The 14895-nt window shown below is 43.5% G+C and overlaps 2 protein-coding genes across 3 annotated transcripts; both read left to right on the plus strand.

Moving 5' to 3' along the window:
- Positions 1–642: 642 nt before the first annotated feature.
- On the plus strand, positions 643–11731 carry LOC311104355 (reticulophagy regulator 3-like). Its single transcript, XM_084146170.1, has 9 exons — positions 643–1478; positions 4939–5045; positions 5452–5482; positions 5591–5717; positions 5915–5999; positions 6629–6766; positions 6926–7005; positions 7506–7638; positions 9513–11731. Exons 1-9 carry the CDS (start codon positions 1234–1236, stop codon positions 10061–10063), a joined length of 1497 nt encoding a protein of 498 aa, XP_084002296.1. The 5' UTR covers positions 643–1233; the 3' UTR covers positions 10064–11731.
- A 237-nt stretch (positions 11732–11968) lies between these two features.
- Positions 11969–14816, plus strand: LOC311103523 (homologous-pairing protein 2 homolog). Of its 2 annotated transcripts, XM_084145097.1 has the most exons (8): positions 11969–12063; positions 12282–12382; positions 12488–12577; positions 13548–13659; positions 13743–13888; positions 13966–14019; positions 14295–14354; positions 14616–14816. In XM_084145097.1, exons 1-8 carry the CDS (start codon positions 12042–12044, stop codon positions 14670–14672), a joined length of 642 nt encoding a protein of 213 aa, XP_084001223.1. In that variant the 5' UTR covers positions 11969–12041; the 3' UTR covers positions 14673–14816. The 2 variants fall into 2 exon arrangements, with proteins under 2 accessions (XP_084001223.1, XP_084001222.1); XM_084145096.1 differs by having other exon boundaries at positions 11977–12063; positions 14295–14708.
- Positions 14817–14895: the final 79 nt, after the last annotated feature.

Consider the following 14895-nt stretch of genomic DNA (forward strand, 5'->3'; position numbering starts at 1 on the left):
AACCTTATCGAAGAATAAGTATTTACGTTATTTACGATGAGCAGTAACCCACATTAGGGGGAATTATGCATTTTAAACATGGGATCAGGGGTGTAATCATTATCCAAACAGCTGCAAAACGGAACGAGAGTTTCTATTGGACAAATTCAGGTAGGTCCCTCCCCGTTTCGTTTCTTTTGCTTCCTTTTCGAAAAGAAACTGCGCTGACATTAATCCCTATACTCGCAATTATCCAGCTACTTTATTTACGTGGCATCTGATTTGTTGCAGAATACAAACATTGTGTTTTTCTATAAATCTTCTAAAGGGTATGGAAATGTTTTTTAAATTTTTTACCAACTTCAGTTATAACTCATTCATACATCTAGCTGTAATTATAGAATATGAGACATACTGCATGCATGGTTTCATTGCAACTGCTGTACAGTGTGATGTCTGATGATTGTGATAGTAAAGTGTAAGTACAGGATATTTTACAGAATTTATTTATTTTAGATTTCCTCAATCTGGGTTATTGGAATGCCATTCACACACTTGTCTGTCCACAAGTAAATCCACAACAAACGACAAGGTCGTGCGGTTGCTTATGATTGGTGAGGCAGTTGACGCATGTGTTTGTCAGTTGGCTACGCTTTTTTTGTTGAAAAAAAAAATGCGATTCACTTAGCTAGGTTTAGGACAACGCCATATTGTCAATACCACTGGATAATTTTCGGCAATAATGTCAAAGTAAGTGGCCGTTTTTTGTGTGTGCTATTTTACAAATAATTGATATGAATATTTTCTAGTCATAGTTGGTAAAGATATCGCTAGCATCGTGCAGTTGCTTGCTAGCTAACGTTAGCTGGCTAAGCCAGCAGTTAGCTGCGCTATTAGCACTCAGTTAGAATACATAGCTAGCTAGCTATTTGGCTAGCTAACAAAATAATTAGCCAGATAGCCAGGTGAAACGACACTGCGTGGTAAATTTGACTAGCTACAGTAATGGTAGCGTATTTCGTACATGTTTGTTAACTGACAGGCTCGTTCGGGCAGGGACTTTTGACAGTCAGCTTTGTTTGAGACAAGGCAATCGAGGGGGCAACAAGTCTGCTATATCGTCTTCTAGTCGGCTAAAAGCGGTGTCGGTTGTTCTGAACGTGAAGGTGTGAGGACACGACACTTTCTTTAGTTAGCTCCATATTTATACCGAGGTGTTATTTGGGGTTATTTAATCAACATTTGACGCGAGAGATGGCACACACGGAAGGAATGGGAGATGCCATGGGAGAGTGTTCAGGAAAACAGGGGTCGACTCTTGGCCTGAGAAGTCGACCATGCTCCAGCGAAAGAGACAGCCAGGTCCGCGTTGTCAAAGCCTCGCTTCAAGAGAGACTCGGACCCTACGAGCCGGTGGTGACCTACCTACAGTCCGTGCTGGTGTGGGAAAGGCCGTTTCAGAGTGTGCTACTGTACACAGTGGTCAACGTTGTGTTCTGGTAAGTTTTTGTGAAATTATAAATGATATAGCAGTGATGACAAGCTATTTGTACAATGTATAATTCATGACTTACATACATCCTATCTAAGTACAGTAATCCTATCTACTGTACCACCAGAAGCTTTTGCACATAGAAAACGTCTCCCATCAATTTAAGATAAGACAGATGGCTCACCAGAGCTGCTATTAATAGAACGGCAAAGCACCATTGTGCTTCTGTAGGCTACATTAGAAACACTATCTACTCTGGGGGTTGACATTATTATCTTTCGATGGAAATAGGCCTAGTATGTTGAATCTGTGACTACTGCAACTACTCTAGTTCAGCCTATATGTCAAATGTCTATAAGGAGTGCAAAACAGAATCTGTGAAAGGAATTAGTGATATGACAATAGTAAAAGACCTATAAGGCTATGTGCCCGATAAAAAGTCGATGCACTTTGTATTACAGAGTCAATATCCTACATGTGCCAATGCAAACAGCCACCATGTCACCAATCAATCGATGTCAAGAAGTCAGCCTTCTTAGTGTGCTGAACTAATGAATCCATGTAAAATCTTTGAATTCCTTCTCCTACTGTACATTGACTTTATTGTTGTGTGTCATAAATCACTGTGGCGGTCATGCTGTAGTGACATGTAGTTCATCCAGCTCAGGCATGCAGCCTTTATTCGATTAGACCACTACTTATTTCAGCCTCGGTTTTTCTCTCCCCTTTACATGTGCCCCAGTACACACACAGTGGAGTAGTAGGCTATATATGCCCAGAGTGATGCATAGTAATGCATGGAATGATACAAGTCACATGCATTTTGGGGGGAGAAGTGTACTGGAAGTAAGGCGGCAGGTAGCTTAGCGGTTAAGAGCTTTGGGCCAGTAACCAAAAGGTTGCTGGTTCGAATCCACGAGCCGACTGGGTGAAAAATCTGTCCATATGCCCTTGAGCAAGGCACTTACCCCTAATTGCTCCTGTAAGTCGCGCTGGAAAAAGTGTCAGCTAAATGAATAAAAAATTAATTAAATTTACATTTTAAAAAAGTAACAGTGCTGGTGTGTGGGTATAAGAATTTGACAATTATTTTGTGTGTTTTAGTTTTCACACAATCAGTGTGTGTACTTTTTACTTTAAACTGAGGTTCCTAAGAAATGGGCGTCATGTTTTTTTCCTTCTGTATGTGTTATCTATCGCAATACTGCTAATAAGAAGCTGTATGCCATGCATTATCAGCCAATAGTTCTCTGATATTTAATGATGTAGGCTATCACCAACATTTCACTCTGCTGTTATTGTGGCCACTAACTGTCTTTTAGCTGTGTTAAACCACATGGTAATGGAGCCACGTGTAATAGCTGTTATCTAGCTATCAATTTTTAGGCCAGTTGTTTGCATAGATAGATTACATAGTCCTGAATTTCAACACTGCTTTTGAAACCAATCGGTAGGCTACTAGGCTTGTTTATTTTTATTTTACCTTTATTTTACCAGGCAGATCAATTAAGAACAAATACAATTTTATTTGTTACATGCTTTGTAAACAACAGGTGTGGACTAACAGTGAAATGCTTACTTATGGGCCTTTTCCAACAATGCAGAAAAAAAATTGAGAAATAATAGAAAAGTAAAACACGTAATAATACAATTAATAATAGATACACAATGAGTAAAGATAACTTGGCTATATACAAGGGGTACCAGTACGGAGTCGAAGTGCAGGGGTACGAGGTAATTTAGGTAGATATGTACATATAACCAGGAATAAAGTGACAGATAGTAAACAGTAGCAGCAGCGTATGTGATGAGGCAAAAGGGGTCAATGCAGATAGTCCGGATAACTATTTGGTTAACTATTTAACAAACTATTTAGCAGTCTTATGGCTTGGGGGTAGAAGCTGTTCAGGGTCCTGTTGGTTCCAGACTTGGTGCATCGGTACAGCTTTCCGTGTGGTAGCAGTCAATCACTTGGGTGGCTGGAGTCTTTGACCATTTTTAGGGCCTTCCTCTGACACCGCCTGGTATAGAGATCCTGGATGGCAGGGAGATCAGCCCCAGTGATGTACTGGGCCGTACGCACTACCCTCTGTAGCACCTTGCGGTCAGATGCCAAGGAGTTGCCATACCAAGCGGTGATGCAGCCAGTCAAGATGCTTTCAATGGTGGAGCTGTATAACTTTTAGAGGATCTGAGGGCCCATGCCAAATCTTTTCAGCCTCCTGAGGGGGAAGGGGCATTGTAGTGCCCTCTTCATGACTGTGTTGGTGTGTTTGGACCATGATAGATCCTTAGTGATGTGGACACTGAGGAACTTGAAGCATTCGACCCGCTCCACTACAGCCCCTTCGATGTGAATGGGGGCGTGCTTGGCCCTCCGTTTCTTGTAGTCCACTATCAGCTCCTTTGTCTTGCTGATGTTGAGGGAGAGGATGTTGTCCTGGCACCACACGGCCAGGTCTCTGACCTGCTCCCTATAGGCAGTCTCATCGTCGATGGTGATCAGGTCTATCACCGTGGTGTCGTTGGCAAATGTAATGATGGTGTTGGAGTCGTGTGCGGCCACACAGTCATGGGTGAACAGGGAGTACAGGAGGTGACTAAGCACGCACCCCTGAGGGGCCCCTGTGTAGCGGTTCAGCGTGGAGGATGTGTTGCCTACCACCTGGGGGCGTCCCGTCAGGAGGGAGGTGTTCAGTCCCAGGGTCCTTAGCTTAGTGATGAGCTTGGAGGGCACTGGTGTTGAACACAGAGCTGTACTCAATGAACAGCATGCTCACATAGGTGTTATTTTTGTCCAAGTGGGAAAGTGCAGTGTGGAGTGCAATAGATATTGCATGATCTGTTTGGGTGGTATGCGAATTTGAGTGGGTCCAGGGTGTCTGGGATGATGGTGTTGATGTGAGCCATGACCAGCCTTTCAAAGCATTTCATGGATATAGATGTGAGTGGTACGGGGCAATAGTAATCATTTAGACAGGTTACGTTGGCGTTCTTGGGCACTGGGACTATGGTGGTCTGCTTGAAACATGTAGGTATTACAAATTCTTATTTACAATGCTGGCCTGGCAATGTGAAAGAGTATGTTTGCTTCTTGGTAAGCTTGAAGTTAATGTAGTTATAAACCTTTGTTATACCTGTCCTCATTTGAACTAATGTATAGATTGTCTGCTGTGAAAGTCTGAGAACATTTTACTCAGGAGGTGAGAAACACAGGAAACACCTGTGTTCAAAGTAAAGCTCAAAGTCACGTACACACAAACTATCACCACAATATTTGTAGTGTTGGCCTTTTCCATCACATTCAGTCAGCAACCCACCTTTGTCAGTAACCGAGGCACCACACACAGACACCTAAGTCTGGACATAACTGCCACTTGCACGGCAGTCCACAGGGTATGTTTGTGACATCTTAAACAAAAGGAAACATCAGCTGTTGTGAAGCTGACCTTAGTATTCTGTTCCAGGTTCTTTGCCCTGACCTCGCTGCGCCTGCTCTTCCTGCTGTCTTCAGGCCTGGTTGTATTCATCTGCGTTGACAGCTGGAGGAACAAGATCTGGCCTGAGATCAGAGGTGAGGAGGGTATAGTACATTATTTCTGGAACGTCTTCCTTTTTCTGCACCCAATGCCTCATGCCCCACTGTGTCTTGGTCTGTCCCCGCTGAGTACCTCTGCTCTACTGTGTTAATTATACCTGACTTGGTTCTTAGATCCTGTCCCTTATTCCCCAGTGTCATACTACCCTTGGTGTGAATACCCTACTGCTTTACATTTGAGGGTTGAGACACATCTGTAAGCGTTTCACAGCCTGGCCCTGGTCTGTACTATTCATTAGACCCTGTAAGACCCTGTATAATTAATCATATCCTTTGTTATGCCTGTCCTCATTTAAACTCATGTGGTATAGAGTGTCTAAGTGTAGTGATGCTGTGGTTGCTAAATGTGGGTGTTAAATGCATTTTCTTTCTCTTCCCACAGTTAAAAAGCCTGATGAGTCTGAAAATGAAAGGTAGGCCTATGTCTTAAATACATCATTTGTATCCTATCGTCACATTCTGGTTGGGCAGTGGTCACAGAGAGATGATGTCACTGATGTTGTTGTAATCCTATCTTGCAGCTGGGGCCTGGTGCAGCCAGGGGTGCTCAGTGTTCCAGAGCTGTGTCACCACATTGCTGAGGTCTGGGTCTCTGGGCTGGCCTTTACATCCAGCCTGGTGCAGTTCAAACGCCACAACCCTGGCAAGGTGAGGCCATGGCACTCTCCTTGTACTAGTATGAAGGGTCTCCTATATAATCCCTAAACCCTAATACAATATATTGTCTACTCTCAGCCTACTGTGAACATACAGCTAATCAGTAACTTGACCAGTTGAACTAAAATAATTGCTTGCAGTTGAACCTGCTGAAGGTGACTACCTTTGTCTGTGTTTGTTGTCTCTAGTTCTGCCTCCTGACCTGTGCCCTCTTGACCTGTCTGGCCATGGTTGGACGGTACATTCCTGGACTGGTGCTCTCTTACTCTGCAGGTGAGTACAGTGAGAAACGACCCACCCACCACCAATCCCACCCTCCTGTTTCCCAAACACCATCCCCATTCAGAGCTCCCTAATGGCGGGGAAACTCAAGCTGGCTTCCCCTGTTAAAAATGCATGGCTGGTGAAACCAGATCTGTGGTCCCCTGGCACCAGGGTTCTGTCTGTGAGGTGATTAACGCCTGGCTGGGCTGAGGCAGGGAGGGAATTGGGGAGGCAGGGATAGAGGGACTCAGGGGGAGGCAGGGAGAGAGAGGGAGGGAGAGCGATACAGGAAGGAGGTCAGGCTCAGACATGCTAATCCCCTCACCTTTAACCAATGTAGAGCGACCAATCTACCGGAGAGCCAGGAAGAGGGAGGCCCTGCCAGGGCCCTCTGACGTACCTAACAATCTTGTGGCTGCTAGTGCTCCCCCTCTTTGTTTTGTTCTCTGTTTAATGGCGAGATTAGTTGGGCTCAAGCCCATGGGTGTGTGGGCTGAGGAGAGTAGCTGGGGTTTAGGTGAGCCAGAGCCTAATAGTACAGATTAATGCATTTTGTTCAGCCATGGTTATTTTCTCTGTCTTTTAGTTTATGCCCAGTGATGTTTCCACTAACATTAAGCCATTCTCTCTTGTCCCAGTGCTGGCTGTTCTGCTGTGCCCCCTGGCAGCGTACCACCGAGTGTGGCAGCGTGTGTGCGTGAAGCTGGAGCCGGCCCTGCAGTGGCTGGACTTCAGCGTTCGCGGGTACATGATGTCAAAGCCCATCGACAACCAGTGTGAGTACAGAGTGTGTTGCCTGTTTGTTTGTGTTTGTCTGATAGTTGTATTGGCATAGCTACAGTTTGCAAACCTAAACCAGTGTATCTCCTTCTAACTTGACTGGATCAACGGAGTAGCTCAGTCATTGTAACCTGTGGTCTGTGTTTGCTCTGTAGTCCTCCGCAAGCCAATTCGGGGTGCAGCCTCCGGTGATGCCAGTGACAGTGAGGAGGAGCTTGCTGCATTCTGCCCGACGGTAATTCACCAGATGTATTTCACAGGCCGTCCAAAAGCGTAGTCAGGTTGTCATCTATCTGACTGTCATGGTTATTTAAATGGGCCTACTTGTTGGTTATTACTCAGTTAGATGGCCAGGAGTGGCATATGTAGCTCAAGCCTGCAGCTGGTCTCAGATTGAAAATAACCTGACCCCTTTAGAGATAGAAATAGCAGGCCCTCCCAGTCATATCAGGTCATGGGCTCCCGAGTGGCGCAGCGATCTAAGGCACTGTATCACAATCCGGCTGTGATTGGGAGTCCCATAGGGCGGCACACAATTGGCCCAGCGTCGTCCGTGTTTTGCCAGGGTAGGCCGTCAATAAGAATGTGTTCTTAACTGACTTGCCTAGTTAAATAAAGGTGAAGTAGAAAAATATATACAAATAAAAACATGTCATCCTTGACTGTATAAATTCAAGAGGAAACATACTATATTATAAATTACTAACAAGGTTCAATGTCTTTGCTCTCTTTCAGTTTGATGATGCTATAGTGGCCAAAGAACTTGCGATGACAGACTCTGAGCACTCTGACGCTGAGGTCTCATACACAGACAATGGGACCTTTAATCTGTCCCGTGGCCAGACTCCTCTCACAGAGGGCTCAGAAGGTACAGTCCGCACCCACCCACCCGCTGAGTCTGCAGTCTGCACCTCCAGGCACACATGCTCTGGAGTCACGAGAATTAGAGGCAGATGTAATGTAGCTAATAGGGATGTGCATCTTTCCCTTTCAAGACGATTCGATATGTATCTAGATACATGGGCTCCGATACGATACAGGAACGATACGTTTTAGTTTAACACTTTGTTTTTGATTTAGAGATGCAAACACATTCATTTTCCATTCTAAATTCAAATCTGCTGCTGATGGAGATCATGAGCTGGGCCTCTCTGGGCTGGATCTATCTGAGCTGATGTGTGTGTGTGTAAATGATGTATACTATGTAGGCACCTGATCTAAACCATAAGGGAGACTAGGCATCTACCACCCCACTATCAGATTAGGGGGGGGCAATGTAGCCTGTTTTATCCCCCAACTTTGCTTCTGAAATCACCATCACACAATAATTAACTTGTAATTTTTGCAGATTAAGTGTTTGAGCTAGTAATGTGTCAATATTTATTGTTTACAAATTGGGTATGACATAGCCAATGAACACAACTTTGGATTTCACCCCATCTCAAAATCGAATGGTTTTGACCGTATGGAAGTTTTTAGTGAGCTTTATTCCGGTAAAACACAATTTTCAACAGTGCATAGATAACAATAACCTAGCAAATTACATATGCTTTATTAGTTGATTGACAACCTAATATCGCGCAAGCCATTTTAGCATTTGAATGCTGAAGGTGCTGCGTAGATGTGCAAGATCAGGAACAGACTGCCTACCTTGAGTTAGTCAGCATGCGAAGCTGGGCACAGTGCGTGAAGCTGGGCACAGTGCGTGAAGCTGGGCACAGTGCGTGAAGCTGGGCACAGTGCGTGAAGCTGGGCACAGTGCGTGAAGCTGGGCACGGTGCGTGGTTTGACTAGGCTACTAATATTCCCTAGGGTTGTTAGGCATACAAAATGACTTGTAGATCAATGACTGTCAACGCAGTTACAGACTTAGTTCGACACTGAAGGAAAAGATCAGAGGTATTTTCAGAAGGTAGAAAGAAAGTATTTTTTGTACTTTCTACTCCTTTTTCTCTCCAATTTCGTGATATCCAATTGGTAGTTAGTCTTGTCCCATCGCTGCAACTCCCGTACGGGAGGCGAAGGTCGAGAGCCATGCGTCCTCCGAAACACAACCCTGCCAAGCCGCACTGCTTCTTGACACACTGCTCGCTTAACCCAAAAGCCAGCCGCACCAATGTGTCGGAGGAAACACTGTACAACTGGCAAACGTGTCAGCGTGCGTGCGCCCAGCCTTCCACAGGAGTCGCTAGACCGCGATGGGACAAGGACATCCCCGCCGGCCAAACCCTCCCCTAACCCGGACGATGCTGGGCCAATTGTGCGTCGCCTCATTGGTCTCCTGGTCGCGGCCGGCTGTAACACAGCCCAGGATCAATCCCGGATCTGTAGTGACGCCTCACTGCGATGCAGTGCCTTAGACCGCTGCGCCACTCAGGAGGCCCAGAGAGAAAGTAATATGAGCAACAACAAAAAATGTGAATCAGCGATTCGTAACGTTTGAATCTATTTTCTGACTGATGCATGCTACATTTGGATCGGTTTTGGGTCCACGAACCGATGCAGTCGTATATTAAACATTTGAATCAGGGACCGATGCGAATCTGTGAATCGTTACATCCCCAGTAGCTAACATTAGAGCCTACATGATAGGATGACATGTCATAAGGCACTGTACTGTTTTCTGTATTGTGGCATGACTGCCTACTCTGGTAAGACATGTTGTGCAGGGTGATGGTCTGTGTTTTAAATTACAAATGACATTCCAACATCTTGAACCCCTTCCTCTCTGTTCATCCTCAGATTTTGATAGACACAGTGACAATGAGGAGTCGTTTGCCCAAGACCTCAATGACTTCCCGTCCATCAACCCAGACGCCACCCTGATGGACGACGACGATGACTCGTGCATCGGGCTGCCCAGCCTGGGACCTCGGTCTGGGCGGACTGGCCCCCGAACCACGGCCGAGCTGCTGGATGTGGAATCCCACCTGGACTCTGACCAGGACGACCTGGACGAGGAGTTGTCCTTCGGCGGCCTCCCCCCCGCTTCCGACTTCCTCGGAGGTGACCTGGCTGGAATCATCGCCAGCAACATGATTCAGGCGGCACTGGCTGGGGCCATGCAGCCCCGTCCCACTGCCACCCGCAGGGAGAGGCCCATCAGAGCAGGGTCCAACAGGGGCTACCGCAAGCAGTCTAGCTCAGAGCTGGACACGGACTTGGACGGAGAGGACTTTGAGATGCTGGACCAGTCAGAGCTGAACCAGATGGATTCCTTTGGGGGTGCAGGAGGGCAGGGTGGGGGACAGGGGTCCAGCTTCCTCTCCAACCTGCTGGGGAAACCACAGTGAGGCACCTCTACCTGTGTATAACAATCAAACTAAGTATTTGTGTGTGATTGAGTGATTGGAATGTTCATGGATTGTTTTGAGTGCGTGTGTGAGTAATTTAATCGTAGGATCCAGCAGCCAGGCTCCTGATTGATATCACTGTGAAGTACTTCTGATTTCTTTATTTTTCTATCTCACTTTTCAATTTCTTCCTCTAGTCTGTAGCTTGTATGTGTAAGCCACCGTCATCCAGAAAGTATTATTTTGTAGACTGAGCAATAGGAAACGCAATGTAAAAAACGTAATCTTTCTGAAACAGCATTACAGAACCACTTCCCTGTCCTGTCATCCAGTATGCCCTAGGTAGTAATACGTTGTTTTTTTCCCAAAGTCGACCACTAGGTAGTATACACACTTTCTAAAAGGCTAGACACACAGGGCTATTTAATATGGGACCAAGTTAGACATTCTATTGATTAGTGAAGTTTTACAACTGCAATGACCTTGTTTAGAATAGTTTTAGCAATATCTGACTGGGACAATTGTTAAGTAAAAGCCACTGCTTTCATTTCAAGACACTCATTCTCTATTAGAAACTAAGTCAATAATGGTGATATTTTTAGGGATCATTCTTGATTGAGACATGAATTTGTTTTGAGTCTGAAATCATTGTTTTAAAGAAAGGGGATAGGCATTTTAGTTCAATGTTTTACTGTCTCCCCCCCGAATGTTTCTTCCGTCATGGGCTGTTTAGATCTTTTTGTCTTTGTCATCACAGTAAGTTATTTTATCAAGATAACCTGCTCCTTGTATCCCTTCTCCCGTGGCATTCCCAATCCCCATCTTCACTCATTTTTGCTGATCCTTCTCAGAGGAGAGTCTGTAGAATAGACATGCATATATAAGTAGCACAGAAGTACAGAATATAAACCTTTAGTTTAACCTCAACTCATGCATGTACCACATTTGTAAACGTCTTAAGAAAAGCATCAGGAAAACATGTTTACATTGATGGGTGAACAAAATGCTGGTATACAAAACTCAACCGGATTTAGCCTTTTTAAAAGTGTGAATATGTAAAGGAAAATATGAAATATGCTTGTCTTTTAAAAACTAGGGTGCAGTAAATCTTAGCCTATTCTTTTTTTGTGTGCAGGTCAGTATGATTACCCTGCCATGGGAAAGCAAGCTCCTGCTGCATTTGTCTTTTCATGGAAACAATCTAATAAATAGGAGTGATTCTTCTTGGTCATTGAAACTCAAATGATCCGCAGTTGGGTTTTGCTGAAGTAGCTGGATCAAACAATCAGAAAGAGACAATGCTTGTTTTATATATATGACAAATTGCCCAATAATGCTATTTGTGTTGTATAGAATATCATGACTGTGGGAGATTTAATACAATAGAACTTCTGGATCCCCCTGTTCATGGAGATGGCCCAGAAACCAGAATCGGTTTGATCTGAAAAGGTTTGGGATTTTAAATAAAAAGAGTGAATTTATATGACTTGTTTTGGACCACTTTAGTTTAAACAGTGTCTCTCCATGAAGACGGCCAGGCAATTCTTCATTATTAGTATTATGTTAAGTAAATGTGTTCAGTACAGTGTATTTTTCCTCTCTGACATTGGTTTTGATATGTTTTGATGTGCAAATCTTATTAAATATGAAGTCTGGATTAAATGTTTATTTTGTTATGTATAAATAATGCAATATTCCACAGATCCAAAATCACAATTTCCTCCTTTTGGTCCACCAGCCAATGTTGTTGGCGCTTATTTCATGTAACCCTCGAGAGTCCATACTCGAGCTTTCCCAGGGCTGTCATGCACAAAGGTGGAGCGTGATCAAAACAGCCTTTTGTTTTGATATGACGTATGTAAAGCCTGGACACCCACAATGCATCACGGCGCGCGAAACTCAACTAGGTAATTAATTATTGCACCGCTAGCTAGCATAAGTTAGTTAGCGATAGCTACTAGCTCACGGAATAAAGAAAATGAACAAAAAAGACAACGGAGGTATGAGATGTAATATTTTTTATTTTACCTGGTTGCTACATTGATTGTGTCTGGAGGTTGCCAAACATGACAGATGTTTTCCTAACCGAATTAGCTAACGTTAGAACCAGTACAGCAAGCTAGCACACACTGACCTGCTGCACTGATAAATCCAAAGACCAGCTAGAAGTTATACAGGTCACAACTCAGAGGTCACTGTTTTGTGTTTTTATTCTCAGGTTTAACAGTCATATTTGCTTACCTAAACGAGAAGAACCGTCCTTACAGTGCCCAAGATGTCTTTAGCAATTTACAGAAGCAGCACGGCCTGGGAAAGACGGTGAGAAAGGCTAAACTGTTCTGAGCCAGTGATATGATTTTCATTATTAAATGATCAGCATGTTTAAACAAATGTATATTTGATGACTCATTCCTATCCTGGTAGGCTGTGGTTAAAGCCATGGAACAGTTGGCACAGGAAGGGAAAATCAAAGAGAAAACCTATGGGAAGCAAAAGATATACTTTGCTGATCAGGTGAGCCAGGCTGAGTATCAGAGCAGCACGTCAATGTGTACTGTATATGTTGATGGTAATATGTAGCCACTGCTGTTCTGAATCTCTTCTGTTTTGATGATTACAGTTGTTTTTTGGTGCTCTTTTCACAAGTATGTAGTGAATTAGTAAAACACTCCAAACTGTTAACACTTGTAAGCAACCAGTCTTGCATTCAAAACCCTTCATTGTGCATTCATTTTGTTTGGAGACATCTTTCAAAATCACCAAAACACAACATAATGATATCTTCTCAATTTAGTTATTTTAACATACTCCAATAGCAAAAAAAAGCAGAAAATGTAAGATATACGTTTCAAAATTGCCCTTTGAATGTAGTACGCTACAGTACTGTAAATTACAGCACATTACACTGTTTTCACATTAGTCAATAAACTTGCACTACCCGTCAAATTTTTATAAACATCAAATGTTAATAATTTTCTATCCAGGCCTGACATAGGTCTGGATTGAAATCATTGCATGCCTCATCCATGGCCTGAAGGAGGGTGGTACGCTCATGGGGATGGCAATCATACATCTTCCACCTGTATTGTAATCAAGTATTTGTTTATTTTACTGTATTGTACTTGTGTATTGTAGTGGTCCTGTACGTGGCTCAGTTCATAAGAGCATGGCACTAGCAACACCAGAGTTGTGGGTTCGATTCTCACTGTTCTCACTTTGGATAAGAGTCTGCTATGTAAATAGAATACATTTATGGGTATTACAGTTCTGTATTGGCCAATACAACTGTAGTAAAGCAGTGTGAAGTTTGGTGAAAAGGGGACTGATTTTGTGTTATAGTAAATTGAAAATGTGTTGTTTTGAAACAGACTTTCTGATTATATGTTTTGTACTAATAGTTGTGAAAATGTACCACATAGTTGTGAAAGTTGCAATAAAAAAAACGGTAAAAGTAACTCCCAGTAATGTCCTTGACTGCCTCCAGGCCCAGTTTGCAGAGGTGAGTGAGGCAGATCTGAAGGCCATGGACAGTCACATCTCTGACCTCAGCACACAGGTGGAGGCTGTCTCTCAGGGCTGCAGGCAGCTGGACGCAGGTAGGGCTCCCCTCTTTGGCCCTATCACCACCCTACCCACACACACACTGGACTATCTGACATACTTTTATCTCTGATTGCAGAGCTGAAGGAGCTCAACAGCTCCCTGACCACAGAGGAAATGATGTCAGAGATCCAGGAGCTGAAAGCAGAGTGTTCTGGGTACAGGGAGCGCCTGGAGAAGATCAAGTCAGCGACCAATCATGTCACACCAGAGCAGAAGGAGAAGGTATGGATCACAATCAGACCTGGGTTCAAATACAAAACACTTTCCCCAGATACTGTGCTCATGCATCTTTCCTTCAGGTTTACAAGGAGAAACATCTCTACGTGAAAGAGTGGAAGAAGAGGAAGAGACTGGTGATTTATTTATTTTAGGGCTCTATTCCAGCTGTATTGCTGAAGTCTTACAGATAGCGTGATATAAATGTTAAGGTAATTTCCGATCAAGTAGACATGCATCGTTTACCGTGAATGCAGTCTCCGCTGACAGTGACGCCTTAAAATTTCAATCACACTGTACTTCCGCAATTTGGATTGAATAGAGCCCTTACTTGATCAAAGCCATAAGGGTATTAGTGTCAGAGCAGGATAAACCAGAACAAATAGTCTGATTTTGTCTCTGCTCCTCTCAGGCATCTGACATGATGGGTTCCATTTTGGAGGGATACCCCAAGACCAAGAAGCAATTTCTGGTAAGATGCTCTGCAAAACATAGATCTATAGTGACTGTTCTACACATTCATTCTATTGTTTGTATTTGGGAAATGAGACATTGTTCATCACATTTACATTTTAGTCATTTAGCAGACACTCTTATCCAGAGCGACTTATATTTAGTGAGTGCATAAATTTTTCTTCTTCATACATCACCATGACAGAGGCAGACAAATGCCTATCATGTTTACTCTATTTGTTAACCTGAGATGTCAGCATCTTTTTTGTGTTCTGTTTAGGAAGAAGTTGGTGTGGAGACTGATGAGGACTGTAAAGTGACTATGCCAAGTACCTGACAGAATGTTGGAGGATCTCTTACTTTGACTTGAATGTCAATTCAGATGGAGTTGCATTATGCCATCAAAACTCATTCCAGGAATAACTAATTACTATTTTTTATTTGTATGTTTTGATGTTGATTTGAAGAATCTTAATGTTTTGCAATAATACCTTGTACAGATGTATCCTTGCAATTAAAAATCATATTCATACGAAATACTTTCATCAAACTTCATCAGC

The sequence above is a fragment of the Coregonus lavaretus genome, assembly GCF_964263955.1.
Source record: "Coregonus lavaretus genome assembly, chromosome: 28".
Taxonomy (NCBI): Eukaryota; Metazoa; Chordata; class Actinopteri; order Salmoniformes; family Salmonidae; genus Coregonus; species Coregonus lavaretus.

Coding starts and splice junctions, on each gene's coding strand:
- LOC311104355 (XM_084146170.1), top strand. CDS start 1,234: ATGGCACACACGGAAGGAATGGGAGATGCCATGGGAGAGTGTTCAGGA. Junction 6,767..6,925: donor AAAGCCCATCGACAACCAGT/GTGAGTACAGAG, acceptor TTTGCTCTGTAG/TCCTCCGCAAGCCAATTCGG. Junction 7,639..9,512: donor TCTCACAGAGGGCTCAGAAG/GTACAGTCCGCA, acceptor GTTCATCCTCAG/ATTTTGATAGACACAGTGAC.
- LOC311103523 (XM_084145096.1), top strand. CDS start 12,042: ATGAACAAAAAAGACAACGGAG. Junction 12,578..13,547: donor AGATATACTTTGCTGATCAG/GTGAGCCAGGCT, acceptor GACTGCCTCCAG/GCCCAGTTTGCAGAGGTGAG. Junction 14,020..14,294: donor GGAAGAAGAGGAAGAGACTG/GTGATTTATTTA, acceptor TGCTCCTCTCAG/GCATCTGACATGATGGGTTC.